General features: G+C 43.0%; 1 protein-coding gene across 1 annotated transcript in view; it reads left to right on the top strand.

Moving 5' to 3' along the window:
* CSF3R (colony stimulating factor 3 receptor) overlaps positions 1–23,664 on the top strand; it is a 78,150-nt gene that overhangs the window by 42,372 nt on the left and 12,114 nt on the right. Inside the window, exons 7-12 of the mRNA XM_073665908.1 lie at positions 9,262–9,410; positions 12,123–12,276; positions 13,879–13,958; positions 15,562–15,769; positions 17,148–17,327; positions 20,723–20,821. Coding sequence (XP_073522009.1) covers positions 9,262–9,410; positions 12,123–12,276; positions 13,879–13,958; positions 15,562–15,769; positions 17,148–17,327; positions 20,723–20,821 — 870 coding nt within the window. The remainder of the gene's footprint in view (positions 1–9,261; positions 9,411–12,122; positions 12,277–13,878; positions 13,959–15,561; positions 15,770–17,147; positions 17,328–20,722; positions 20,822–23,664) is intronic.

The following is a 23,664-nucleotide window of genomic DNA, read 5'->3' as shown; positions in this document are numbered from 1 at the left end:
ATAGAATACCAATTTTTTTACTGCACCTAGTGAAGTAAAATCTTTTGGGCATAGCATCATTCTATTAGTCCATCTATACTGACCTCCATCAGGTTGCAAACTGAATATAATTTTTTTCTGCATCTAGCTCTGAAAAAATATTTGGCCTTCTAGCAGTGTGTGGGACTTGTTCTATTAGTCCACCTATACTGACCTCCATCAGGTTGCAAATTAAAAATAATTTTTTTCTGCATCTAGCTCTGAAAAAATATTTGGGCTTCTAGCAGTGTGTGGGACTTGGTCTATTAGTCCATCTATACTGACCTCCATCAGGTTGCAAATTAAAAATAATTTTTATCTGCATCTACAGTACCTCTGAAAAAATATTTGGGCTTCTAGCAGTGTGTGGGACTATTTGTAATCCTATTCAGTATATCAAGGCTGCATTATACAATATATGTACTTTTTACCTTTTGTGTCTCCCCCACTTCCTCATAGACTGTAAGCTCGCGAGCAGGGCCCTCACTCCGTTCGATATGAGATATGCTTATTCTGTATTGTCTGTATATGCCCCCCCTAAAATTTGTAAAGTGCTGCGGAATATGTTGGCGCTATAAAAATAAACTATTATTATTATTATTATTTGTAGTAGTCCATCTATACTGACCTCCATCAGGTTGCGAATTCAAAATAATTTTTTTCTGCATCTAACCCAGCCAATAGTTTTGGCCTAATACCACAGTTTGGCCACTCAGCTCTGCTCGGTTACCATCCATTGTTTTTTTGTGCAAACAACTCCAGAGTTGTGAATTAGTTAACCACCAAAATAAGTGGAAAAAGGCCTGCTGCTGGTGGAAAGGGGAATAGGCGTGTTGGGAAGGGGAAAAAAGGTTGTGTCCGTGGGGTAGGTGTTAAAGCAACAGTAACATCTGCAGAAGAAAGACCATCTTCCAGCCAAACTAAAATGTCTACTTCTTTTAGCGGACAATGTGATAAGATCCCTTTCTTACGGCCACGCCAATCGCTACAAATTCCAGATGAGGCACAAAAACAGCAGGTGCTTCAACGGATATCAAGTGCTCCTTTAAGTGGGCTCTCCTCCACATCAACTTCAACATCACAAATACTCCAGTCCTCAAAGGTGTCACCCAAATCGCACTTGCTTCCTCACAGCTCCCAAATCTCCAGCTGCCCGTCTGAGTATGAGGTAGAACAGATGGTTGAGTCTGCAGAGCTGTTTACTCATACTATAGCCTGGGAATCAGAGGTCGACTCCAGCGCTTCTGTGAATCCAGACGAGGAAATGATCTGCACTGATGCCCAGAATCTTTATGAGTCGGATCCAGGACCAGACGCAGAAGGTTCTGACCATAATGTAGACCCTCATTCCCAAACTGTAACTCCTGTTGGTGGAGACAATGAGGAAGACGATGATAAGACTCAAATACCTGATTGGAGCGACAACTTTAGTTTTTTGTCAGGGCAGGAACAGGTTGGCTCTGAGGACGACGGGTGTGATAACGCACAGGGTGATGATGATGAGGTCGGAGATCCCACTTACTGTCAACCCACAGTCAGCCAAGAGATGAGGTCAGCAGAGGAGGTATAGGAAGATGCTAGTGACGACGAGGTCAGGTTGCGCCTTCCTGGACAGAGACGTAGTACTGGAAGCACGTCAACAACTGCATCCTCAAACACAACTCTGCCTCTCACCACAAGTCGTGGTGGCTCTTCAGGTCGCATGGGTGCTAAGCCTTGCATAGCCTGGGCATTTTTTCAGATCGATAAAGATGACCCAACTCGTGTTATCTGTAACATTTGTCAGCAAAAGCTAAGTAGAGGCCAAAAAATACATAGTTTGAGTACTTCATGCATGAACCGGCACATGGACATGAAGCATAAGTTGCAGTGGGAAGCTCAGTGTGCTACAATGCGGCCTAGCCGGCCGGGCCAATCACCGTCTGCCATATCTTGTGCATCCGCGGCCTCTTCATCCTCTGTGACTGGGGGGACAGCAGTCACACCTGTTTTGGGGCGCAGACCTGCCACCTCTTTACCCGCAACAGCCAGCGTGATTGGCAGGTCATCATTTTCTTTGGAGGTGGTAACACCAGCTGGTGTTGAGCGCTGTCCGACATCGATAGCACCACCTTTGGATCAAGGCAACCTAACATGTCCGCCTGCATCTTCCTCACAGACCGGCAGTTTGCCGGGGACACCCTTATCAACCCCGTCTAAGCACAATAGCCAGCCCTCGGTCCCTCAGATGTGGACAAGTAAAAGACCATTTCCTCCTAGCCATGAGAAAGCTAAGAGGTTGAATTTCACCATCTGCAAGCTCTTGGCTACAGAAATGCTGCCTTTCCGCCTGGTGGACACAGAGGATTTTCGAGACCTTATGTCCGTCGCAGTGCCCCAGTACCTGATGCCCAGTCGGCACTACTTCTCAAAGAAAGGTGTGCCTGCGCTCCACCAGCATGTCGCACACAACATGACCGCTTCTTTGAGAAACTCTGTGTGTGACAGGGTGCATTTCACCACAGACACTTGGACGAGTAGGCATGGACAGGGGCGTTACATGTCGCTGACTGGGCACTGGGTAACTATGGTGACAGCAGGACAAGGGGCTGCTGTCCAAGTCTTGCCGTCCCCACGAGTTGTGCGTCAATCCTCTTTATGTCAAAGTTCCTCCACTGCTTCTGCCTCCTCAACCTCCTCTCGGTCTTCCACCTGCACCCAAAGCCTGTCTGGTCATGCCACAAGCTTTCTAACTGCGCAGAAGGGATCCTGCACACCTCCTTACTATGCTGGCAGTAGGGCTCAACGTCATCAGGCGGTTTTTACATTGAAATGTCTGGGAAATGTGAGTCACACAGCTGAGGAGTTGTGGTCAGCTCTGGAGAACCAATTTCATGAATGGTTGTCTCCACTGGACCTGAAACCAGGGAAGGCCGTGTGCGACTATGCTGCAAACCTGGGTGCGGCCCTTCGCCGGGGCAATGTCACACACGTGCCTTGTATGGCTCACGTGTTGAACCTGGTTGTCCAGCAATTTTTAGCCCACTATCCCAGACTAGATGGCCTTCTGCAGAGGGCACGGTCGCTGTGTGCTCACTTCCGCCGTTCGCATCCCGCAGCTCAGCGACTTACATCTCTACAGAAGTCGTTGGGCCTGCCACTTCACCGGCTAAAATGCGATGTGCCTACCCGGTGGAATTCAACTCTGCACATGTTGCAGCGACTGTGGCAGCACCGACAAGCCCTGGTGCAATACGTTCTGACGTATAGCCTGGGCCAACGAGATTCAGAGGTGGGGCAAATCACGCTGGAGGAGTGGTCTCAGATCAGGGACCTATGCACCCTTCTGCACAGTTTTGAAATGGCGACGAAGATGTTTAGTGCTGACGATGCCATTATCAGCATGACTATTCCGGTGATTTACATGCTGGAGCACATGTTAAACAGAATTCGGAGTCAGGTGGTGGCACAAGAGGAGGTGGAGGAAGTAGAGGAGGAGGAGTTGTATGCGGAAGGGCTAACATCTGCAAGGTCCAGACGGTCGGCAGCACCAAGGCGGCAGGCATGTGAGGGTGGGGGAGATGGTTTTACCAGGGCGCATGGTAGCAGCCAAACTAGTAAGGAAGGTGCAGGAGCCCAGGAAGAAGTGGAGGACGAACTTATGGAAGACTCATCAGATGAGGGAGACCTTGATCACATTTCTGTTGTGCGAGGTTGGGGGGAGAGGACAGAGGAAGGAAGCATGATTGTTACCTCGCCACCAACACAACAGGGACTTGGTGCTCCTGGATGCGCAACACACATGAGTGCCTTCTTGCTGCACTACCTGCAACATGACCCTCGAATTGTGAGAATTAGAAATAATCCTGACTACTGGGTTGCCACACTGTTAGATCCCCGGTACAAAAGTAAATTTGCTGAAATTATTCCTGCCATAGAAAGGGATGCACGCATGCAGGAGTATCAGCAGAGACTGTTGCAGAATCTTACATGTGCTTTTCCACAAAATACCAGTGGTGCACGTAGTGAATCTCACAGTTCCAACTTGCCAACCGTGGGACCGTCAAGTGTTCAGCACTCAAACCGTAACAGAACCACAGTATCTGCTGGTAACATCAATTTTGCGGAATCATTTCACCACTTTTTTAGCCCATCCTTTGCAAGGCCACAGGAGACAAGAAGTCTGACACATAGTCAACGCCTAGAGACGATGGTATAGGAGTATCTCCAAGTAAACATTGAAGCCACGACTGTGTCACTGGACTCTTGCTCTTTTTGGGCTTCCAATCTGGATAAATGGCCGGAGCTAGCCACTTACGCCTTGGAGATCTTGTCATGCCCCGCAGCCAGCGTTCTGTCTGAACGTGTGTTCAGCGCTGCTGGTGGTGTGCTGACAGATAAGCGCACGCGGCTCTCCACTGATAATGTAGACAGACTCACGTTCATAAAGATGAACAAATCATGGATCCGAAACGACTTTTCTACCCCTGTGTCATCCTGGGGAGAGTAAAAGCTTGATGATTGGTTAAAATCACCCTACCAACCGTTTTAAGCTTTCAAATTACTAATCATGTTTATCTGTATCTTGACTGGAAAATAATTTGGGCTTTGTAGCAGTGTGCAGCACTGATCCTATTAGGCCATCTATACTAAAGCTTCACCAGATTTAAAATTAAAAATAATTTTTAGCTGCATCTAGCCCGGAAAATAATTTTGGGGCTCCGAGATGCGCAAGGCACATAAGTGCCTTCTTGCTGCACTACCTGCAGCATGACCCTCATATTGTCAGAATTCGAAGTAATCATGACTACTGGGTTGCCACACTCTTAGATCCCCCAAACTTTTCGATCAACCTTTTCATTTTAATAAAGACCAAAAAAATGGTCATTTTTGAAATTATAAGCATTAGCAGGTTGTTAGAAACTGAAATCAAACAGTTTTCAACTCAAAACTTTATTCTAGGTGATGTTACATTTTCACATAGGACCCCTTGTTCGAAAGGAGCTTCTGAACTCTCTCGTCCATTGAATTTGTCAGGTTTTGGATGGTTTCTGCTTCAATTGTTTTGCATGAGGACAGAATACCCTCCCAGAGCTGTTGCTTAGATGTGAACTGCCTCCCGCCATCATAGACACTCCTTTTAATGATGCTCCAAAGGTTCTGAATGGGGTAGAGGTCAGGGGAGCATGGGGGTCACACCATAAGTTTGTCCCCTTTTATGCCCATATCAGCCAGAGATGCAGATGTTTTATGTGCAGCATGAGATGGTGCATTATCATGCAGAAAAATGATCTTGCTGTGAAATACACGGTTCTTCTTCTTGAACCATGGCAGGAAGTGCTGTTTGAGAAAATCCACATACATTATGGAGTTCATCTTTAGCGCCTTCAGGGATCCTAAAGGGGCCGACAATCTCTCTCCCCATGATTCCAGCCCAAAACATTACTCCACCTCCTCCTTGTTGGCGCTGTAGCCGTGTTTGCGTGGGGTGTCCATCAACCAGCCATCCTCCACTCCATCCATCTGGACCATCGAGCGCTGCACGGCACTCATCCGTGAACAAAACAGTTTTGAAATCAGTCTTCATGTAATGTTTGGCCCACTGGAGCCGTTTCTGCTTGTGTGAAGTGGATAGAGGAGGTCGACAGGATGGCGCATGCACAGCTGCAAACCTCTGAAGGACCCTGCATCTTGTTGTTCGGGGGACGTTGGAGGCACAAGCAGCTTCAAAAACTTGTCTGCTGCTATGACAAGGCTTTTTTGCCGCTGCTCTTTCAACCTGACGTAATTGCCTGTAGGAAAGAGTCCTCAATTTGCCCTTATCAGCACGCACACGTGTGTACTGTGAATCAGCTACATACTTCTTGATTGCCAAGACACTTCATCCTGATCATCGCACAATGTTGATTGTAGTCATGCCTTGACCTAAACACTCCACAATTTGTTGCTTCTCAGCAGCCGACACATCCTTTTTCTTTCCCATTTTGGCAGAAAATGTAGGCTGCTTAATAATGTGAGAGAGCCTTCTTAAGTAGTCTTGCCTTTCATTGGACACACCTGCCAAACTAATTAGCACAGGTGTCTGCAATTGCTTACAGTGATATAAAGAGCCCTGACACACATCACCATCAATGAGTTTAACTGACAAACAAACAAATTCTTCCCTTATCACTCCTAAACACTTTTTGTATAATAATTTGGAACGCAGTGTACATGTGCTTTTCCACAAAACACCAGTGGTTCACGTAGTGAATCTTACAGTTCTAACTTGCCAACCGTGGTCTGTATGGAGTTGTTCAATAAAGGGCCCAAAATTAAGATAACATAGATGGGAGAGGTCTCTATGAATAGGAATTCCTAAGTATTTGATACCCTGTGAGGGCCAGGCAAAGGGAAAGTTGGACTGGATGGAATCCTATATGGATTTGGGGAGGGAGACATCGAGGGCCTCAGACTTCGCTGCATTGATTTTAAATTTTTACCATGTAACAAAGTGATCTATTTCAGCCATAACAGCATGGATGGATATATGTGATTGAGTGATATATACTAGGACATCATCAGCAAATAGAGAGCACTTGTACTCGGTGCCTCCCACCTCAATCCACCTAATATTGGGGCTATGGCGAATTGATGAGAGCAGGTGCTCCGTCACTAGGATGTATAAGAGAGGGGACAGAGGACATCACTGCCTTGTCCCATTGGTGATTGTGAAAGGTGATGAAAATGTTCTGACGCACCCCCTGGGCCTTGGGACACCCGGAGCCGGACCCTTTTTGGTGGATGCTGGTGGTTGTAGTCTTCGTGGCGGCGACCCAGTTCCGTGGCTCAGGGCGGTCAAACCAGTGGCGGAACTATTTATGTGGTTTTCATGTTTAAATGTCCGACTACGCCACCCGTGGATTGCGGTCAGAGTGAACCGCCGCTACAGGGCAGACCACTGAGGCTGGTGTTGTGGGTGCAGCAGAGCGTAGCATAACTCCCCACGGGAGGAGTATAGCCTCAGGGCAGTGTATGCGGAGGATGGGGGTGATGGTGCAGGGCAGCAGCAGTAACGACACGGAGTCAGTGATGCAGTTCAGGGCCTTTACTCACAGTTCTTATTATCCAGACCACGTCTGCAGGTAACGGCTGCCCACGTCGTACTGTGCTCACCAGGTGAGGGGCTCAGACAACTCCCAGATAACTTTGGAGCACTTCACAGGACCCCCTTTGTGTGTCCTTTGTCTGGCCTTTCTTACCAACACTTCTGTCCGGCTGCCTCGGGCCTCCTCTTGGTAAACTTGGCGCCAGTTTCCCTGACCCTATGTGGTGCCTTCCTAGCGGGTGTAGCGAGGGGCTGCGCCACATAAAATGTCAGAGCCTCCGGTTTCTAGCTGAGGGTCGTTTCCTGCCTCCACTAGTTCGGGGACCGGTCTCCCCCTTTGGCCTGACCCCTCCACGCAGGTGGATTCGGGCGTGCGGTGGCGACTCGCCCGTCCGCACCCCTGGGATCCCTTCATTCCTCGTTCCTGGAGCCTTCTCCGCTCCTCTTCCTTCCTTCTCCCTCTTCCAGGCCTGGGCCTCTGTTACTAGGCCCGCCTCCGGAGCAGAGCTCATGCAGAGCCCCTGCTCCCTGCCACTTCTGCTCAGACTTCTCTGCACTGAACTAAGATGGTGCCCACCTTTTATACTCCCTTCTCAATGCACCCAGGAACTGCTTCCTCCCTGCTCCTGCACTACAGGGTTCCCCTTCCTCAGTGTTCCCTCCCCCCACTCCAGCCAGGGACAGGGACTGTCGTGCCCATCTCAGGGGCATATTGGTCGCCCTGCCCCACGGCAATGTGGTGTAATGCATGCAGGTGTCGGGTCCTGATCCACACTCCATCCTTACCTGAGAGTGAGATATCACACCTCTGGGTGAGGTGCAATACGTCTGTAGCAACCGAGCCCTCAGGGTGCTACAGTTCCATTTATCTTCAGCCTAGGTGACGTATTGCGATACAGGGCCGTGATTTTGGCTATAAAAGGGTCCCCTAGACCCCTACCCCAAGCTTTTTAAGAGAATGATATATGGCGTGCCAGGAGACTCTATGGAATGCTTTCTCAGCATCCAACGAGAGTATCTAATTACAAATTTTTAACTGCATCTAGCCCAGGAAATACTTTGTGCCTAGTAGCAGTGTCTGCTAGTGAGCGGATTATCCCGGCTGTTAAGCAAGCTGCACCACCTGTAGTTTAGACACTTAATTTTTTCAAAGGAAATGCTTCGGGACCATGGGATACTTAGTGAAGAGCATCAGGAGGCACCCCAAGGCATAGGGGCTGGGACTGGCAGTAGGATGCCTTGCGGTGGACAGCCGAGCTCGATCCTTATAAAAGCTTTTTAACTGCAGCAGCTTTAGTGGACGCTACTGGAGCTGGAATTACCGCGGCTGCTGGCATGAGACTTGCCCTCCAATAGATCCTTGTAAATGGATTTAAAGTGTATTCATTCAAATTAGAGAGACAATTTAAATTAAAAAGCTTAGAGCTGCCTCCACCACAGGGGGGCTCGCTCGACCCACCAGCGGACAGGCACCAGTATTGGGAGAGGGGGGCTGGCCATCAGGGTTCACCGCGGCTCTGGCACAAACCCGGCGACACGGAGGTGGCACGGGCAGGAGCGGACTGGCCGTGTCGGCTTCTCACTTTTTGGATTTTAGAAGGGCATGACATGCCTATATCTGTGTCTCCCCCTCCTTTTACTCCTCCACCTCTTTTATTTTCGCATGACTATATGTACTTGTCACTTTTCCATGTGTTAGTTATGTCTTCTGAGCAGTTTGTCAGCTTTTGGACACCTTTGAAGGTGTTTTCTATGTGTTTCTATGTGTTTTTGTTTGCCTGCCATTGGTTTTAACGGTGTTCGAAGGTGTTCGACGAACAGTTCGACGAACAGTTCGGCGAACACACGGGTGTTCGACGAACCGAACCGAACTCGAACACTACGGGGGTGGCTCAACACTACCTAGGAGCAGGGAACTTAGATTAGTAGCACCACTCCAGCGCTGCAATAAAAAAATGCTGGAGTGGTGCATTAAACTGTGAGTGGTACAAACACTTACTGTCGATTCCTGCCAGTGTGTCATATATCTATGTGTCACACAAATTACCCTTAGAGGACTGTGATTATATACTACAGTAGAATTATATCAGTTCTACATAATGATCATGTAGAATAATAATGAATGCAGGAAAATAATGGTTGTCATGTTCTAAAGTAATTTTATATTTATATTTTAGTGAAGCTTGACCCAGTAGTAATTAAAGATGCAGTACCTCATAAGGACTGTATTACATTACAATGGACATATGGAAAAGCAGACTTTTTAAAAAAAGGCATGAGATGTCAGCTTCGCTACAAAGAGCATACAGAGATGGACTGGACTGGGGTAAGTCTCAATCTGTTTCTAAAGGGACAATCTGCCAAACATGGGTATGCTTTGGGTTTACCAATGCTTGAAGTCTAAATTAAAAATGTCTTAGTTTATCATTCATCATCTTACCACAGTATAACATTACAATAAGCACAAGAAGAGCAATGCTGATACTAAACCAGAGATTGGTGCAACTGGAAAAACCTTGTGCATATGATCATATTCATGAAATATATTCCCCTAGTTACACCTCACAATCAAATGGGGAGGTATGTGAATTTTATTTAAAAGGTCCATGCTCACAGCTGTTGTACAGATCCATAATACAGCACACATAGGCTGCTTTAGGTCTGTACTGTACATCCCCCTTATCAACATTACAAGGGTATTTTCTTCTACAATGAATGTTAAAGGAATTTTCCAGCTTCTTAGTAGTCCAAAGACATGATCTATTTGCAAATGATTACTTACCACTTGCTGCTCCAGTCGATTAGCTGCAGCGATCATGTGCGGATGGTGTAATATTATCATTGCAGTCCTGTTAGCAATGGACAGCAGCAAGGGCAGCACTGGACCAACAATAGGTAAGTAATAACAATTTTATTTTTTTTTACATGCCATTGGGCTATTAAAGTTTAAAACTGTGAAACTACTTTAACATAGACCTCACATGGCACCAGAGTGCCTGTAAACTTGTAATGAGTATTTAGTAATAAAAGTTCTGGCCCTTTGAGAGAGGGAGGCTAAAGTTCTGAAGATATGCTCTCCACTGTCTCACTATCGGGACAGGTGGGTGAAACTTCCTGACTCTAAGCTCAGAGATAACATTGTAAGGTGGGACACTATGTGCAGCAATTAAACAAGTGAGATGTATACTGCTGTCTTCATGATGAATGTAGTGATATATGATACAATGTAAAAGGGATTCCTATGTATTATGGAGTAGTAAAGGGTTGAAAAGGTTAGAAGAAGCTACAAAGGTAAAACCTTTCACGACTTTTCCTTCATACGCTTGTACTTTACTTTGACGAATTTATGAGAAAAATAGCTGAATAGATTCTCCCATGATTTATTACGCGTTAGTTATATAGCACCGTCATATTCCGCAGCGCTTTGCAGACCTTATCATCACTGTCCCCATTGTCTTTGGAGTACGGGAGAGAAACAGAGTACCCAGAGGAACCCCACACAAACATGAGGGAACATACTAACTCCTTGCAGATGTTGTCCTTGGTGGGATTTGAACCCAGGACCCCAGGGCTGCAAGGCAACAGTACTAGCCACTGAGCCACCGTGCTGCATTATATGAACCAAAGAGCCAACTAAACAGCAAAACAGGCTAGATTTGGTCACCCTGAATTCTGACAAGGTCAAAACACTAGTTCTATCTACTATTCAGATGCTGTATAATGTCAGCTCTACCCTCACAGAGTTGGCACATCCCAGGGAAGATTATCTCACCAGATTATGTACTCAAGCTGGTAAAGTAAGAAAAGTATCTGATCTGTTAATGATATATATTTGAAAAAAATATATATAATTTCATCTTATGTGTTATGTTTTTCCCAGAAAGGATAGGCCCTCTTTAAAGAGCACCACTATAATTATCTTCACTTACCATATTTTTGGACTATAAGGCACAACCATAATTAGAAGCACAAATATAGGAAAACATACTGTTTTGTTACTGTATGTATCCTATGGGTAAGTCAGGAGCAGTAGACAAAAGAAGAAATTTCTGGAAATGGACTTGGCCAGTAAGCAGAGGAAGAGAGAGTACTGCACTCCTGTGCAGAGCATGGAGACAGTGGCTAAAGGTTATAGCAGAGGCACACTTAGGCTGTGTGCCCACAATGCGTTTTTTAAGCGTTTCCGCAGCGGCAAAAACGCTGCAGAAACGCTTAAAAAACACATGGTAGAAGGCCTGCCATGTTCCTCAATGATAATCCGCATGTGCTATGCACATGCTGCGGAAATTTCCGCTGCGGATTATCATCGCGGAAAAAAAAGCAGCACTACCAATTATTTTGCGGTAGTGTTGCGTTTTCGCCGCCATTGACTTGCATTAGACCACATGGATTACGCATCACTGTATACGTAGACGCGCATTCCATGCGTTCTAATGTGTGGATGGTACCCAGGTCTAGAGAAGAGGAGACTCTCCTCCGGACCCGGGTACCATAGAAAACTGTAAAAAAAAAGAAAATAAAAAATAAATATATACTTACCTTCTGGCGGCCCCCGCTCTCCTTCTCTTCACTTGCCGGCAGTTCGCGATGGACTGAAGGACCTGCTCTGATGTCAGAGTCATGTGACGGGTCACGTGACGCTGACGTCGGCAGGTCCTTCAGTGTAACGCGATCTGCCGGCAGCCGGGACTGTGAAGCAAGACTGCGGGGGCCATCGGAAGGTAAGTATACATTTATTTTTTATTTTTTGATATTCTCTCGGGTCACACTATATAAATCCATGCTGTTTGCATGGATTTATATAGTGTGACCAAGTTGACAAGCACTTTCCAAGTGATGCTAAAATCGCTTGAAAAGCGCTTGTCAACCCGCATGCGGAAATGCAAGTGAAGATGCAGGGGAGATGCAGAAACACTCAGGAAAAAATCCTGAGCATTTCTGCATCGTGGGCACATTGCCTTAGACCCCCAAGAAAACTGTTGGACTTGATTATGCTACAATAAAATAACCTTTGTTGAACCTTGTTCATTGTCTTTAGTTTCTAGACAAACCAGTTGACGTTAGAACAATGGACCACTGTGGCTTGTTAGGTGGTGTAAAATATGACTTTCAGATTCGTTGTATTCGTAGAAATCTAACTGGTCAGTGGAGTGAGTGGGGACCGACAACTAGCGTTACTACCTTAGAAACTGGTAAGTCTTGTTGTCTAGAAAAAATAGAACAAATAGATTAATACTTGTCAATACTGGTGCTGTACTATAAAAATATATGGTGCAGTCATGGCCAAAACTGTTGGCACCCTTGAAAATGTTCCAGAAAATATTTCTCCCAGAAAATGATTGCAATTACACGTATTTTGTTATACACATGCTCATTTATTTTGTGTGTATTGGAGCAACACAAGAAAACAGAGAAAAAAAGGCAAATTGGACTTAATTTCACACAAACCCCCGTTAAATGGGCTGGACAAAATTGTTGGCTCCTTTACAAAATTGTGGGTAAACAACTTTGTTTCAATCATGTGATGCTCAGTCAATCTCACCTGGATGACCTCACTGCTGACAGAGACATAGAAAGGCTAGGCTGCAGTTTGCAAAAATGTATGAGTATGCCAAAATCCTTCTGGGAAAGCGTCTTGTGGACAGGTGAGACCAAGATAGAACTTTTTGGTAAAGCACATAATTCTACTGTTTACCAAAAACTGAATAAGGCATACAAAGAAAAGAACACAGTACTTACAGTCAAATATAGTGCAGATTCAAAAATGTTTTGGGGTTGTTTTGCTGCCTCTGGCAATGGGTGCCTTGACTGCTTGCAAGGCATCATGAAATCTTAAGATTACTAAAGGATTTTTTTAGGCAGCAATGTAGTGCCCGAAAGCTGGGTTTGCGTCCTTTGTCATGGATCATGGGTCTTCCAGCAGGACAATGACCCCAAACATACTTCAAGAAGCACCCAGAAATGGATGTAAACAAAGCTCTGGAGAGTTCTGAAGTGGTCAGCAATGAGTCCGGATCTCAATCCCATTGAACACATGTGGAGAGATCTTAAAATTGCTGTTGGGAGAAGGCGCCTTCAAATATGAAAGACCTGGAGCAGTTTGGAAAAGAAGAGTGATCCAAAATTCCAGGTGAGAAGTGTAAGAAGCTTGGTGATGGTTATAGGAAGACATTGATTGCAGTTATTTATTCCAAAGAGTGTGCAACAAAATATTAAGTTGAGGGTGACAACAATTTTGTCCGGCCCATTTTGGGGTTTTGTGTGAAATTATGACCAATTTGCCTTTTTGTTCTCTGTTTTTTTATGTTCCAATACACACAAAGAAAATAAACATCTGTATAACAAAACGTAAGTAATTGCAATAATTTTCTGGGAGAAATACTTATGTCTGGGACAATTTCAAGGGTGCCAACACATTCGACCATGATTGTATATCTCTAAATCTTGCAAAGTCAATTTCAACTCCTGGATATAAAACATTTTAGCATCTTTAGACCTGACCTCAATGAATGAATGAACGAATGAATGAATTTTTGTAATAGTATTCAATTTTTTGATGGTCATTCTTGTCTCTTCAACTTTTTCAAATGTGAATGTGTTGTCAAGTGAACTGTATCTGCCATATTATATTCAGCTATTCTGTTCATTAGTGATATAATACCAGGTTATTATTGATTTTGGTCAAGGATCTAATGACTACTTTTCATAACTATTTATAGTTTCCTTAAAACGTTGTTGCCATCAAAGCTCTGGCATCTGTGATAAACCACTGAAAGTATAGTTTTATTTTATAGTTCCAACTGGAAAATTGAAGACCTGGTGGAGAATATTGGAAGCCACACAAAGTCAATTGAAAATCCTGTTAATGTGGACGGTATGGTTACAAGAATATGCTCTAATTTGAGACTTTTACCAGTTTACAATTTCAAGAGAAATAGAATAACAAAACATAATTTGGAATATTAGGTTCATATTTTGATTTATTCAACCCCTATCCATATTTGCATGTAAGTAAGGAGAATCTCACACCTATGATTCCACCCCATCAGCAAGAACAAATCGCAGATGCTAAGATAAATTGATAACTATGGTCCAGCTCATTGCCGAGATCTGTTCTCTATTGAGGGCGAACCTATTTACAAGGCTATGGCTTACAATCTTGGATGGCAGATAATCATTACTACATTTTGTCTTATTTCTCAAATGTATTGAACTACATTAACCGAGTTTGAGCTCCATCATGCCTTGAACCAAGGACCTAAATGGTCAGTCCACTCATCGTTCAGTACAAGAACCACATGGCACGTTAAGCCTATTTACTTCCTAGTAACACAACTTAACATGTTTCAACCTATGTATGAGTTGTTTTCTCATTCATTTTTCATATTTGTAAATTGGTATTCAAAGTTTAGTGACCTTTTAATTAAATTTATGGCAGCACAATTAGTCTCTGTGGGCTTGGAAAGTTGGAGACGCTGAAATAAAATATGGGACAATAATATACATGTGCTTGATTCGAGTACCAGCAGTGGTATCTTCAATCCCTCCCATTCTTTTTAAGAGCTATGGTAGAACACATGAAGATATATTATTTTTTTAAATCAAATTAAAGGAGTTGTCAACTACTTGGAGAACGCCTTGTCTTTCCTCATGTTTTGCCCCGTTCAAATAAAAACACCTATACTCACCTGCACTGCTGGCGCTGTTCCAGCGATGTTGGTACTCGCGTTCCCAAGGCTCATTTGAGGTTGTTACATCACGTGAGCCCTGTGCCCAATCAGCGCTGGTGTCACTGTCCGTGCCTTAAGCCTTAGGAACATGAACACGAGTGCCGACACAGCTGGGACGGCGCCGGCATGGTAGGTGAGTACAGGTGTTTTTATATTAATGCGGTCAAACATGAGGAATGAGAAGTGTTTGTCCAAGTAGTGGATAACTCCTTTAATGGATTAGTTAATTAAAGGGATTGTCTGGTGAAAACAAGATAACACCTATTCACAGGATGAGTGATAGCTTGTCGATATTTCGGGTTTGACAGCTGGGACCCCCACCGATGGGCAGAATGAAGAACTTTTATTACCTTTAGAATGGAGTAGCAGTGCGCATGCTCGACCAGCGCTCCATTCATTCCCTATTGGGCTACTGAGTAGTAATATAATCTTTTTCCGGCAGCCATAGAGAATGATCTGAGTGGCATTCAGGCATCTGACCTATCACAAAAAAATTTAACGCTGTTAAAAGTTCGCCATTGAGAATAAAAATTCCCCAATATGCTTATTGGAGTGGATCCCAGTGTTGGGATACCCAAAGGTCTGCATGTTATCATCCACCCGAGAAGGTGATAAGCAACATGTTTTCACTGGACAACCCCTTTAATCTAAAAATACATAATTTTAAATCAAATTAATACATTATGAAATATTATTAGGTACAATCAAAGGGTTGTAAATTCAGTAAAGTATGTTCTTTTTCTACAGCAACTGGAGAGAAATAAGGCAAATGCAGAACATTTGTGGTACATTGTGAAGCGCTCCTCTGATCTACATGAAACAGATATTTTATGCAACACAACTATTCTGAATTGTACCATCTCCCTGCCCACTGAAAAGAAGAATGTTTTTATATGGGCATATAATAACGCCGGGGCTTCTCCAGAAACTGAGATCACCCTCACTGCCAGGAATGGTAAGAAGATAATATATTCAAATAATGGATAATTGGTGGCTTATTATTCATTATTTAATTATCAAAGAAAATCTTAATGTCACATCTAATTTACAGTTTCCAGATACCAGATTGATTTACCAACCATTCATTATATTTAGCTTCTTTACTGTAAACGTATCTGAACAATACATGTTGGAGTCACTTTATTAGTTTAATCTTTTTTATTTTTCTTATAAATATACTTTTTTATATTTTGTTTCGAAAAATTAATTAAATACAAATTACACCTTTTATGCTATATGTAGCGAGTCTGGCTGCACAAAATGACTGTTCAAACCCAGCATAGCACCTTGTAGGGGTTATTGTCCTAATAAATATTGTAGTTTACAGATACAGAGATGAAGAGTGATCAATTAAAATCTTCTTTATTTAATGAAACATTACAGCATGGATGCGGGAGGAGCAGGTCATCGTGAGGACGTTTCGCGTGCAAACGACGCTTTAGCGGGTCCAGGTACTTAATGCACTTGGCGTGGCTGAACATTTCATCGCACCTTCCCATCTAGTTGTTTCTATCTATCTGTTCCCTTTTCTGTCTCCTGTAAAGAAAGAGCTGTCAATTATGGAAGAGGAAGGCAGACATAGATCTCAATCAGGTCGGTGCTTAGAACTGCTCAGCCACGTTAAGGGTGCATCAAGCACACTATTAGCTCATTTAAAGAAAATAACAATTTTAGGCAAATGCAGCAACAAATTGGGGCACTAAAAACTAATTAAGTATTAAAGCTATATTCCCTACAAAGTGCTGTACTTAGTTTGAACAGTAATTTTTGGCAGACAGGCCCCCATTAACTCTCTCTATATAAGTGAGAGTGATTTCAAAGGGGTCATCCAAACTGGGTAAGTTATTACCTATAGATGATAACTTTTTGATCACTGGGGGTCTAGCCACTAGGACTTCCATCGTTCCAGAGAAGGGGGCTCTGAACTGTGAGTAGCTATCTCTATCAGTCCCACTCTGAAGGGGCATTTTAAAGCTGTGGATAAGGGATTACTTGCCCAGTTAGGCAACCCCCCCCCCACCTAAAGAGCTGTCAACTACTTAGTTGGATTTTAAAGACAGTTCCAGTAAAACTCAACTCCCGGACCCCACAGGTCTCTTTGCTTCTTCTTCCTGCAGGGGATTGCTACAGCCACTCAGCAGCCACTGTTTGGTGGCATTGGTCACCCATCATATAAACCTCATATTATGTATGATTTTAACACTGTCAATAGTAAACTGAAGGAGATAATAATCATTTAGATAATTTAGATTTTTACTGATATCAGATAGAACTATATTTATGAATTTACTACAAAAGAACATTTTACAAGAAGCATTATATTTGTTTTACAGGAACTCCCGTGTCTAAAATTCAAGGGTCTTCCAATGGTGATTCCAGCTTGCAAGTAATGTGGGATCCACAGTCTTCAGCTAAGGGCTATGTGCTAGAGTGGTACAAAAGTGCAGAGCTGCCAAACTGTAAAATATACTGGAAATTTGAGCAGAAAGGAAGCGCACGTTCCATTCTGCAAGGTAAGACATAGTTATTCACTGTAAAGAGTGATACAGATTTTGTTAGGAATACTGTATCCCTTTAGAAATCTCATTCCTACAGAGAATTTTGGTGCAATTTAACCAACAGTCTTGTTTGTTTTTTTGTTTTTTTTACTTTTTATTAACTAACTTAAGGGGTTATCTGGCCTTATGAAATTGATGACTTGTGGAGGATAAATAACACAGGTCTGCAAAAAATAAAATTTCAAGAGCTGTTTTGTTATTCCACGTAATCTTTATGTTTCTTGGTGCGCTGAATCTGAAAATGACCTCCGTTTTGTCATAGGACATCACGTTTCTTGACAATTTAGGTAACTATGTTAAATAAGCCAATACCGCAAAATAAATGAAAATACACTTATAAAATTAATTTTTTATTACAAATTTTTCATGAAAATCGTTTTTGAACTGAAATGAGCTCACTAACACTCACTAAAATTTATTTATTTTTTCCCTGTGAGGCTCCTCTTGGTACATTTACGCTTGTGAGTAGCATCTGGAATGTCTCTCTGAAGCATCCAACAGTAGTCTGCCATCATTGTAAGGCTCCATTTTCCCTGGTATCTTCTTTCCATCTCTTTAATGTCCTGGTGGAATCGTTCACCTTGCTCTTCACACACAGCTCCAAATTTTCAGAAAAGTAGTCAAGGTGGGAATGGAGGAAATGCACTTTCAAACTCAGACAACCTAAAGCTTGAAATGCTTTCAGCATTCGTCCGACGATCTTTTTGCAGACAGGATCTTTTTTATTGCCTAAAAATTTCTCTGCGACCTCTTTAAATGCAATCCACCCTTCTTTTTGACGATCCGTCATGGTATTGACAAACTCTTTATCAGCTATAAGCCTTCTAATGTCTGGTCCGACGAACACACCTTCCTTCAATTTTGCCTCCAAGAGGCTTGGAAACTTGGTGACCAAGTATTTGAAGCATTTCCCATCTCTTGGAAGTGATTTTATGAATTTCTTCATCAAGCCCAATTTTATGTGGAGAGGTGGTAGAAGAACTTTATAGGGAGGTACCAAAGTTTCTTGGAGGACCTTTTTTTCTCCGACTGTGAGCACCCTCGGCTGCCAATTCTTCTTGGTCCAGTGATTTTGTCAGTCTCGACTGTCCCACAGACACAGAAAACAAGGGTATTTGGTATAGGCAGCTTGTTGCCCAAGCAGCATGCACAAGACCTTCAAACCCCCACACACTTGCCAAGCGTGGTCTTCATATTTAAGTTTACGAAGAACCAATTCCAAGTTCTCGTAGGTTTCCTTCAAGTGTACGGAATGACCTACAGGGATGGAAGCGTAAAAACCGCCGTTGTGGAGTAAAACTGCTTTGACTCTTCTTTTTGAAGAATCTATAAAAAGAAACCATCGCGCTGAATCATATTGGATTTTGAATTGACCCATCAAACCTTCGACATCAATGCAATAAACCAACTTGTCTTCCTGGGCAAAGTAAGGAACGAACTCCTTTTCACGATGTCTAAACCATGATAAAGACAGTCCTGGTAACAATAAATTTCTGCTTTTGAGCCTTGATCCAAGTAACTCAGTGGCATCTTTGGGAAGATTCCAGTCTCTTACTAAATCCTTCATCTCCTCCTTGGAAAAAAATGTTGTTCTTGTATCATCTTCAAAGTAAGAACTTGATTCGTCATCTGGTTCAGGTATGATTCCACCTTCATCGGAGCTAGGTATGTCTATAAAGGCAACAGGGGCCTTGGGTACTGGTATATCTGTGCCATGGGGGATGGGACGAATTGCTGAGTGAAGATTGGGGTATGAAATGGAATGCTTCTATTTGGAATTATACCCTTTCACATTGCATGATCAAAAGTAACAGTCATCACTATGGTTCTTTTGCTCTCGCAATACTATAGGAGTCCCATAACGTAAAGCTTTTTACTTACCTTTGAACCAATTTCGGAGGTCCTCAACACACCGTTTGCACACTTTATGAGGCGCTCAAACTTTATTTTGATCTCCAAGTTATAGTACGAAGTATGCAAAGTATACTTTTTTCACAAAGTCTGTAATATTCAGCTGTTGACTCAACACTTCATATTCACCATAATAGGATCTTTCATTATGTCACTAACCACCTGACTGCCCACAGCCAATCACGCAGTTCTTATTGGTGTTAATGGGGACAGAAAATAAGCTGCCTGCCGATGATTCACACCAGAGTTTGCAGAAGAACCTATAGGTTTGTGGCAAGTCCTGACATTTAGGATTTTTTTCAATATTTTTTTCGTTATCAAAACACCAAAATACATGGAAATTATATGAAAATAATCAAACAGCTTTTTAGTCGCAGACCTGTGAATTAATGTCAGATTGATGAGAGTCCAACAATTGCCATTACACAGTGAACAGAGCTGTGCAGGTCTAACTCCTTTCACAGTTTGCATCCGCAGGGCATCGTAGTTGAAAACAGCTGATTGGTGGAAGTGCTGGATGTCAGACTCCCATTGATCAAATAGTGATGACCTATCCTGAAGATAGGCTAGAAATATCATAAAGCCTGACAAGTTTGCCCTGACTATTCTGTCACAGACAAGCTACTATGTATGCAGTGCCGGCTATTTAAAAGGCAGTCACTATTAGGAAATATATACTCAGCAAACATTGTGGTCTTGATGATTCATCAAGCAGTTTTTGTTTAAATTCTAATCTAAAACGGCTTGAAATGTCGCAATTTTTTTACACAACAATTTTGCAACTTTTGGCAGTTTTAAGGTAGCTTTGACAACTTTTTGAAAAGCTGGTGGAACTAATTGATGAAAGGTCATGGCTCAGCCAACAAGTTGGGGTTGGCCACATTATCTTTATTTTATCAGATGTGTTGAAGATAGAATATTGTAGCACTTACTATTATATAGGTATAACAGGTTCCCCTCCTGCTCTTGTTAGTGCAGCTTTCCTCACAGACCGCACAGCTCTCCAGATCATACAATGGCTGCTGGTAGAGGAGCATGTGACCAGTCATGTCGATCGGCCTTGTACAATTAGAAGCCTCACAAAATCATGTCTTCAACACATCTGATTAAATAAAGATAATGTGTCCAACCCCATTGACGGTGCAAAATTCTTAAGGGAACCTAACTGCAAAAATGATTTTCAGTCTTAATTGCAGGAATTTATGTAAGAAAATTGGTAGAAAAGAAGTGGTAGATATGCAGCAGATAAAACAGTGATTTTATCAAAACTGAAGCAAGAAGCCAAGTAAATGATACATTTTTGGAATCAGGGTCTCTGTCCTTGTATCATAATGCCTTCAGATGAGGTGGCATAACCGGATGACAGATTCCCTATAAAAAGTCCCAAATTATTATTAACATTTAAACATTTTCCTTTTGCTGTTTTTCACATTTTCCAGATATTGAACTATTCCAGAGGTACACTGTGAGACTGTATCCATTGTATAAAGACTGCATAGGAGTGGCGAGAGAGATTGAGGTGTATTCTAAAGAAGGAGGTAATGTACAGCTGCATTCAATGAGTTATCAGACCATACCTGTCATTAAAGGATGATGCCCACAATGACATTATTTTTCACAAAGCACAGAATCTGCATAACTATTGTTCATATACAGACCAAGCTCAGCATAACGTTTTTTTCTTCTACCTTTGTGTCTTTTTTCATCTCTATTTACCTCTGGGTACATCAATATTACCAGAGCTGAATGGGTCCTATTGTTATCTGCTAATGTACATTTTCCTGCAACACACTGCTTCTCCTTAGTGCTGCAGACCCCTCCCTGTATTTTCCTTCGTGCTTCCTGAGTTGCTGCCTCTATCTGTTTTTGAGTTTTAGGCCACATTCACAAGTTCAGTATTTGGTTAGTATTTTACCTCAGCATGACAGCTGCATAGAAATGCATCACGCCATCAGGCTCAGGTCAGAAAAGGTGCCAGGCCAGTCCGTGCACGGCGATGTGATTCTCGCACGAGCTATATGGCCGTTTGTCTGCCCCCTTACAGTTGTACTCAGCCTGCCATTACATGCACCAGGCTGGTCAGTAAAATTAACTAAATTCTTGCCTGCTGAAATGTTTTCAATACATACCTACGGTCTTTGTGGAAAATCACTTATGTGCACTTCAACATGACTGGCTCCATGTTTTTGTTTGCATTGCAGAGAGGTAACAAAGCTGCATACAACTAAATGCATTATTCTTGTCCATAAGATGGACCAGATTAGGGCGTGATGTGATTTTTTTCCCACACAAACCTGAGGTCCGTATAGAAATTTGCTTATGTGCAGTAGCCGGTAAGCTACAATTTGCCCACTTCCAGTTTGTGTGAGGTCTCTTGTGCATACGGACTGCACCCAGACTGATATTATGCTTGTCTGACTGAGCCCTAATGACTAGTTTATATGTCAGTGTACTTTCATTGACAGAGTGCTGGCACAATATATTCTAGAGGTTTTGCAAATTGTCTCTTCAGAGAGTGTAAGGATGGTTGACTATGCTGTTACATTCCTACCCCTGAAGACACCAATCGTGTCATGTGTATTATGTCATGCATCTTTTGTATATATTGTGTCATGTGAATTGTATTGCATTGTGGTCTTTGCCTGTGTAATGTGTAGAGTGTGAAGAGTATTGTTAGTGTAATATGCATAACGTTCATAAAGAGTGAGAAAAAGAAAGGCAGTACTCACCGAATCCTATGAATAAAATCGGCCTTTATTGCTTCTAATGGGACATTGTTGCAATCGGCAAGGACAGAGGGGAGAGATGCAGAGGAGAGTGGAGTGGACGGGTCCCGTAGAAGCAATAAGGACAATTTTATTCATAGGATACGGTGAGTGCTGCCTTTCTTTTTCCTACTCTTTATGAAGTTTGATCTACTTGGCTACTGCACCACCTTACAAATCCCTGGAGTATTGATTCTGAAAAAATAAGTGTTTTTTCTGCATGTGCACTTAGCGGTGCGGTGCCAGTATACGTCTCTATTTCCCATAATATGCATAATGTGTAGCAGTGTTATAGGGAATGTATAATGTAAGATAAGTAATGTAGTGCATAGTGTGTAGTGTAAGGAAGTTCTGCCCAGCAACAGACAGTACGGTCAGAAGTAGTTAAGTGTTGAGACTAGCCCACACGTGGAGGGCTTAGTGATAGGTACAGGACTGTGCTTAATGGATAGAGTGAGATAGAGTTTAGAAAGTAACAAGTGTTCAGTGCTGTCAAGGGGTGATCCACAGCTAGAAGAGCCTGGAGCAAGGAATGGTGAGATCCTAAAGAGAGTTACTGACTAGACCAGTGTTTCCCAACTCCAGTCCTCAAGACCCCCCAACAGGCCATGTTTTCAGGATTTCCTTAGTATTGCACAGGTGATGGAATTATTATCAAGGCATCAAAAAATGCCCCAGATTCTCTCACCTGTGCAATACTAAGGAGATTCTGAAAACATGATCTGTTGTGGGGTCCTGAAGACTGGAGTTGAGAAACACTGGACTTGACTGAGAGACCTTCCAGAAGGCGTCATTGGATAAAATGCTGAGTCAAGTAAAGACCCAAGAGCTTGTTAGTGCCGAAGGTAGTGGAGTAGCGAGAAACTCACTGAACAGGACTGCGGCCAAGAAGCTGGGTTGGTGCGACAAAGAGACGGAACAGATAATCTGCAGAGCCCTGGAGTAGCCTACAGAGGAAGGATACAGTGGGAAAGAAAAGGCTTCTTACTGTGAAGGAAACATGCTTAAGACTGTGTACCCGGTATCCCTTATAGATAACTCTTATCAAGTTCAGTAAAGTCCCCATGTTTGAACGGAAGTCTTCTTTATTAATCTCTGGAGTTCGTATTCCTTGCCAGCCAACACCATCGGCTAAAGGTGGCCTGCATGGGTGCAAGCCTCACACAACACAAACACCAACATGCAGCCAGGACCCACTCTTTCATGTAGTGCACCGATGTGTGACATGAGAAGACCAGTGCCTCAGCGGTGGCTACAACCACGCACCATGTTACAAGAGGAAAGGACTTTTGCCACCTATTGGAAATAGAAATCCTAAAATATCGACCCTTTAAAGAGCCTAGCCATATGACTTAGAATATAAGCCAAACCAGAATCTCAATTTGCATATTTAACTTTCTAAAGGAACATTGCAAGGCCTATAAGCCTCCTTACCCTGGCTTGTCAGATTCTAAACGTTACAGACATCAGTTACTTTTGTTAACAGATGATCCTCATAAAAAAAGAAAAATTCAGCCTTGAGCTGAATTCACACATGCATGTTAAGAGTACCATGTAGAGACTGAAGTGGTTGGGCCAGTTGTGGAACTCTTGACCTGAACTAAGGGCCAATTTAG

The sequence above is a fragment of the Phyllobates terribilis genome, unplaced genomic scaffold (assembly GCF_046119375.1).
Source record: "Phyllobates terribilis strain yellow unplaced genomic scaffold, ASM4611937v1 Scaffold_2__4_contigs__length_985480577, whole genome shotgun sequence".
NCBI lineage: Eukaryota > Metazoa > Chordata > Amphibia > Anura > Dendrobatidae > Phyllobates > Phyllobates terribilis.
The sequence above is the reverse complement of the archived record's forward strand: the minus strand, read 5'-3'. Positions and strand labels throughout refer to the sequence as shown.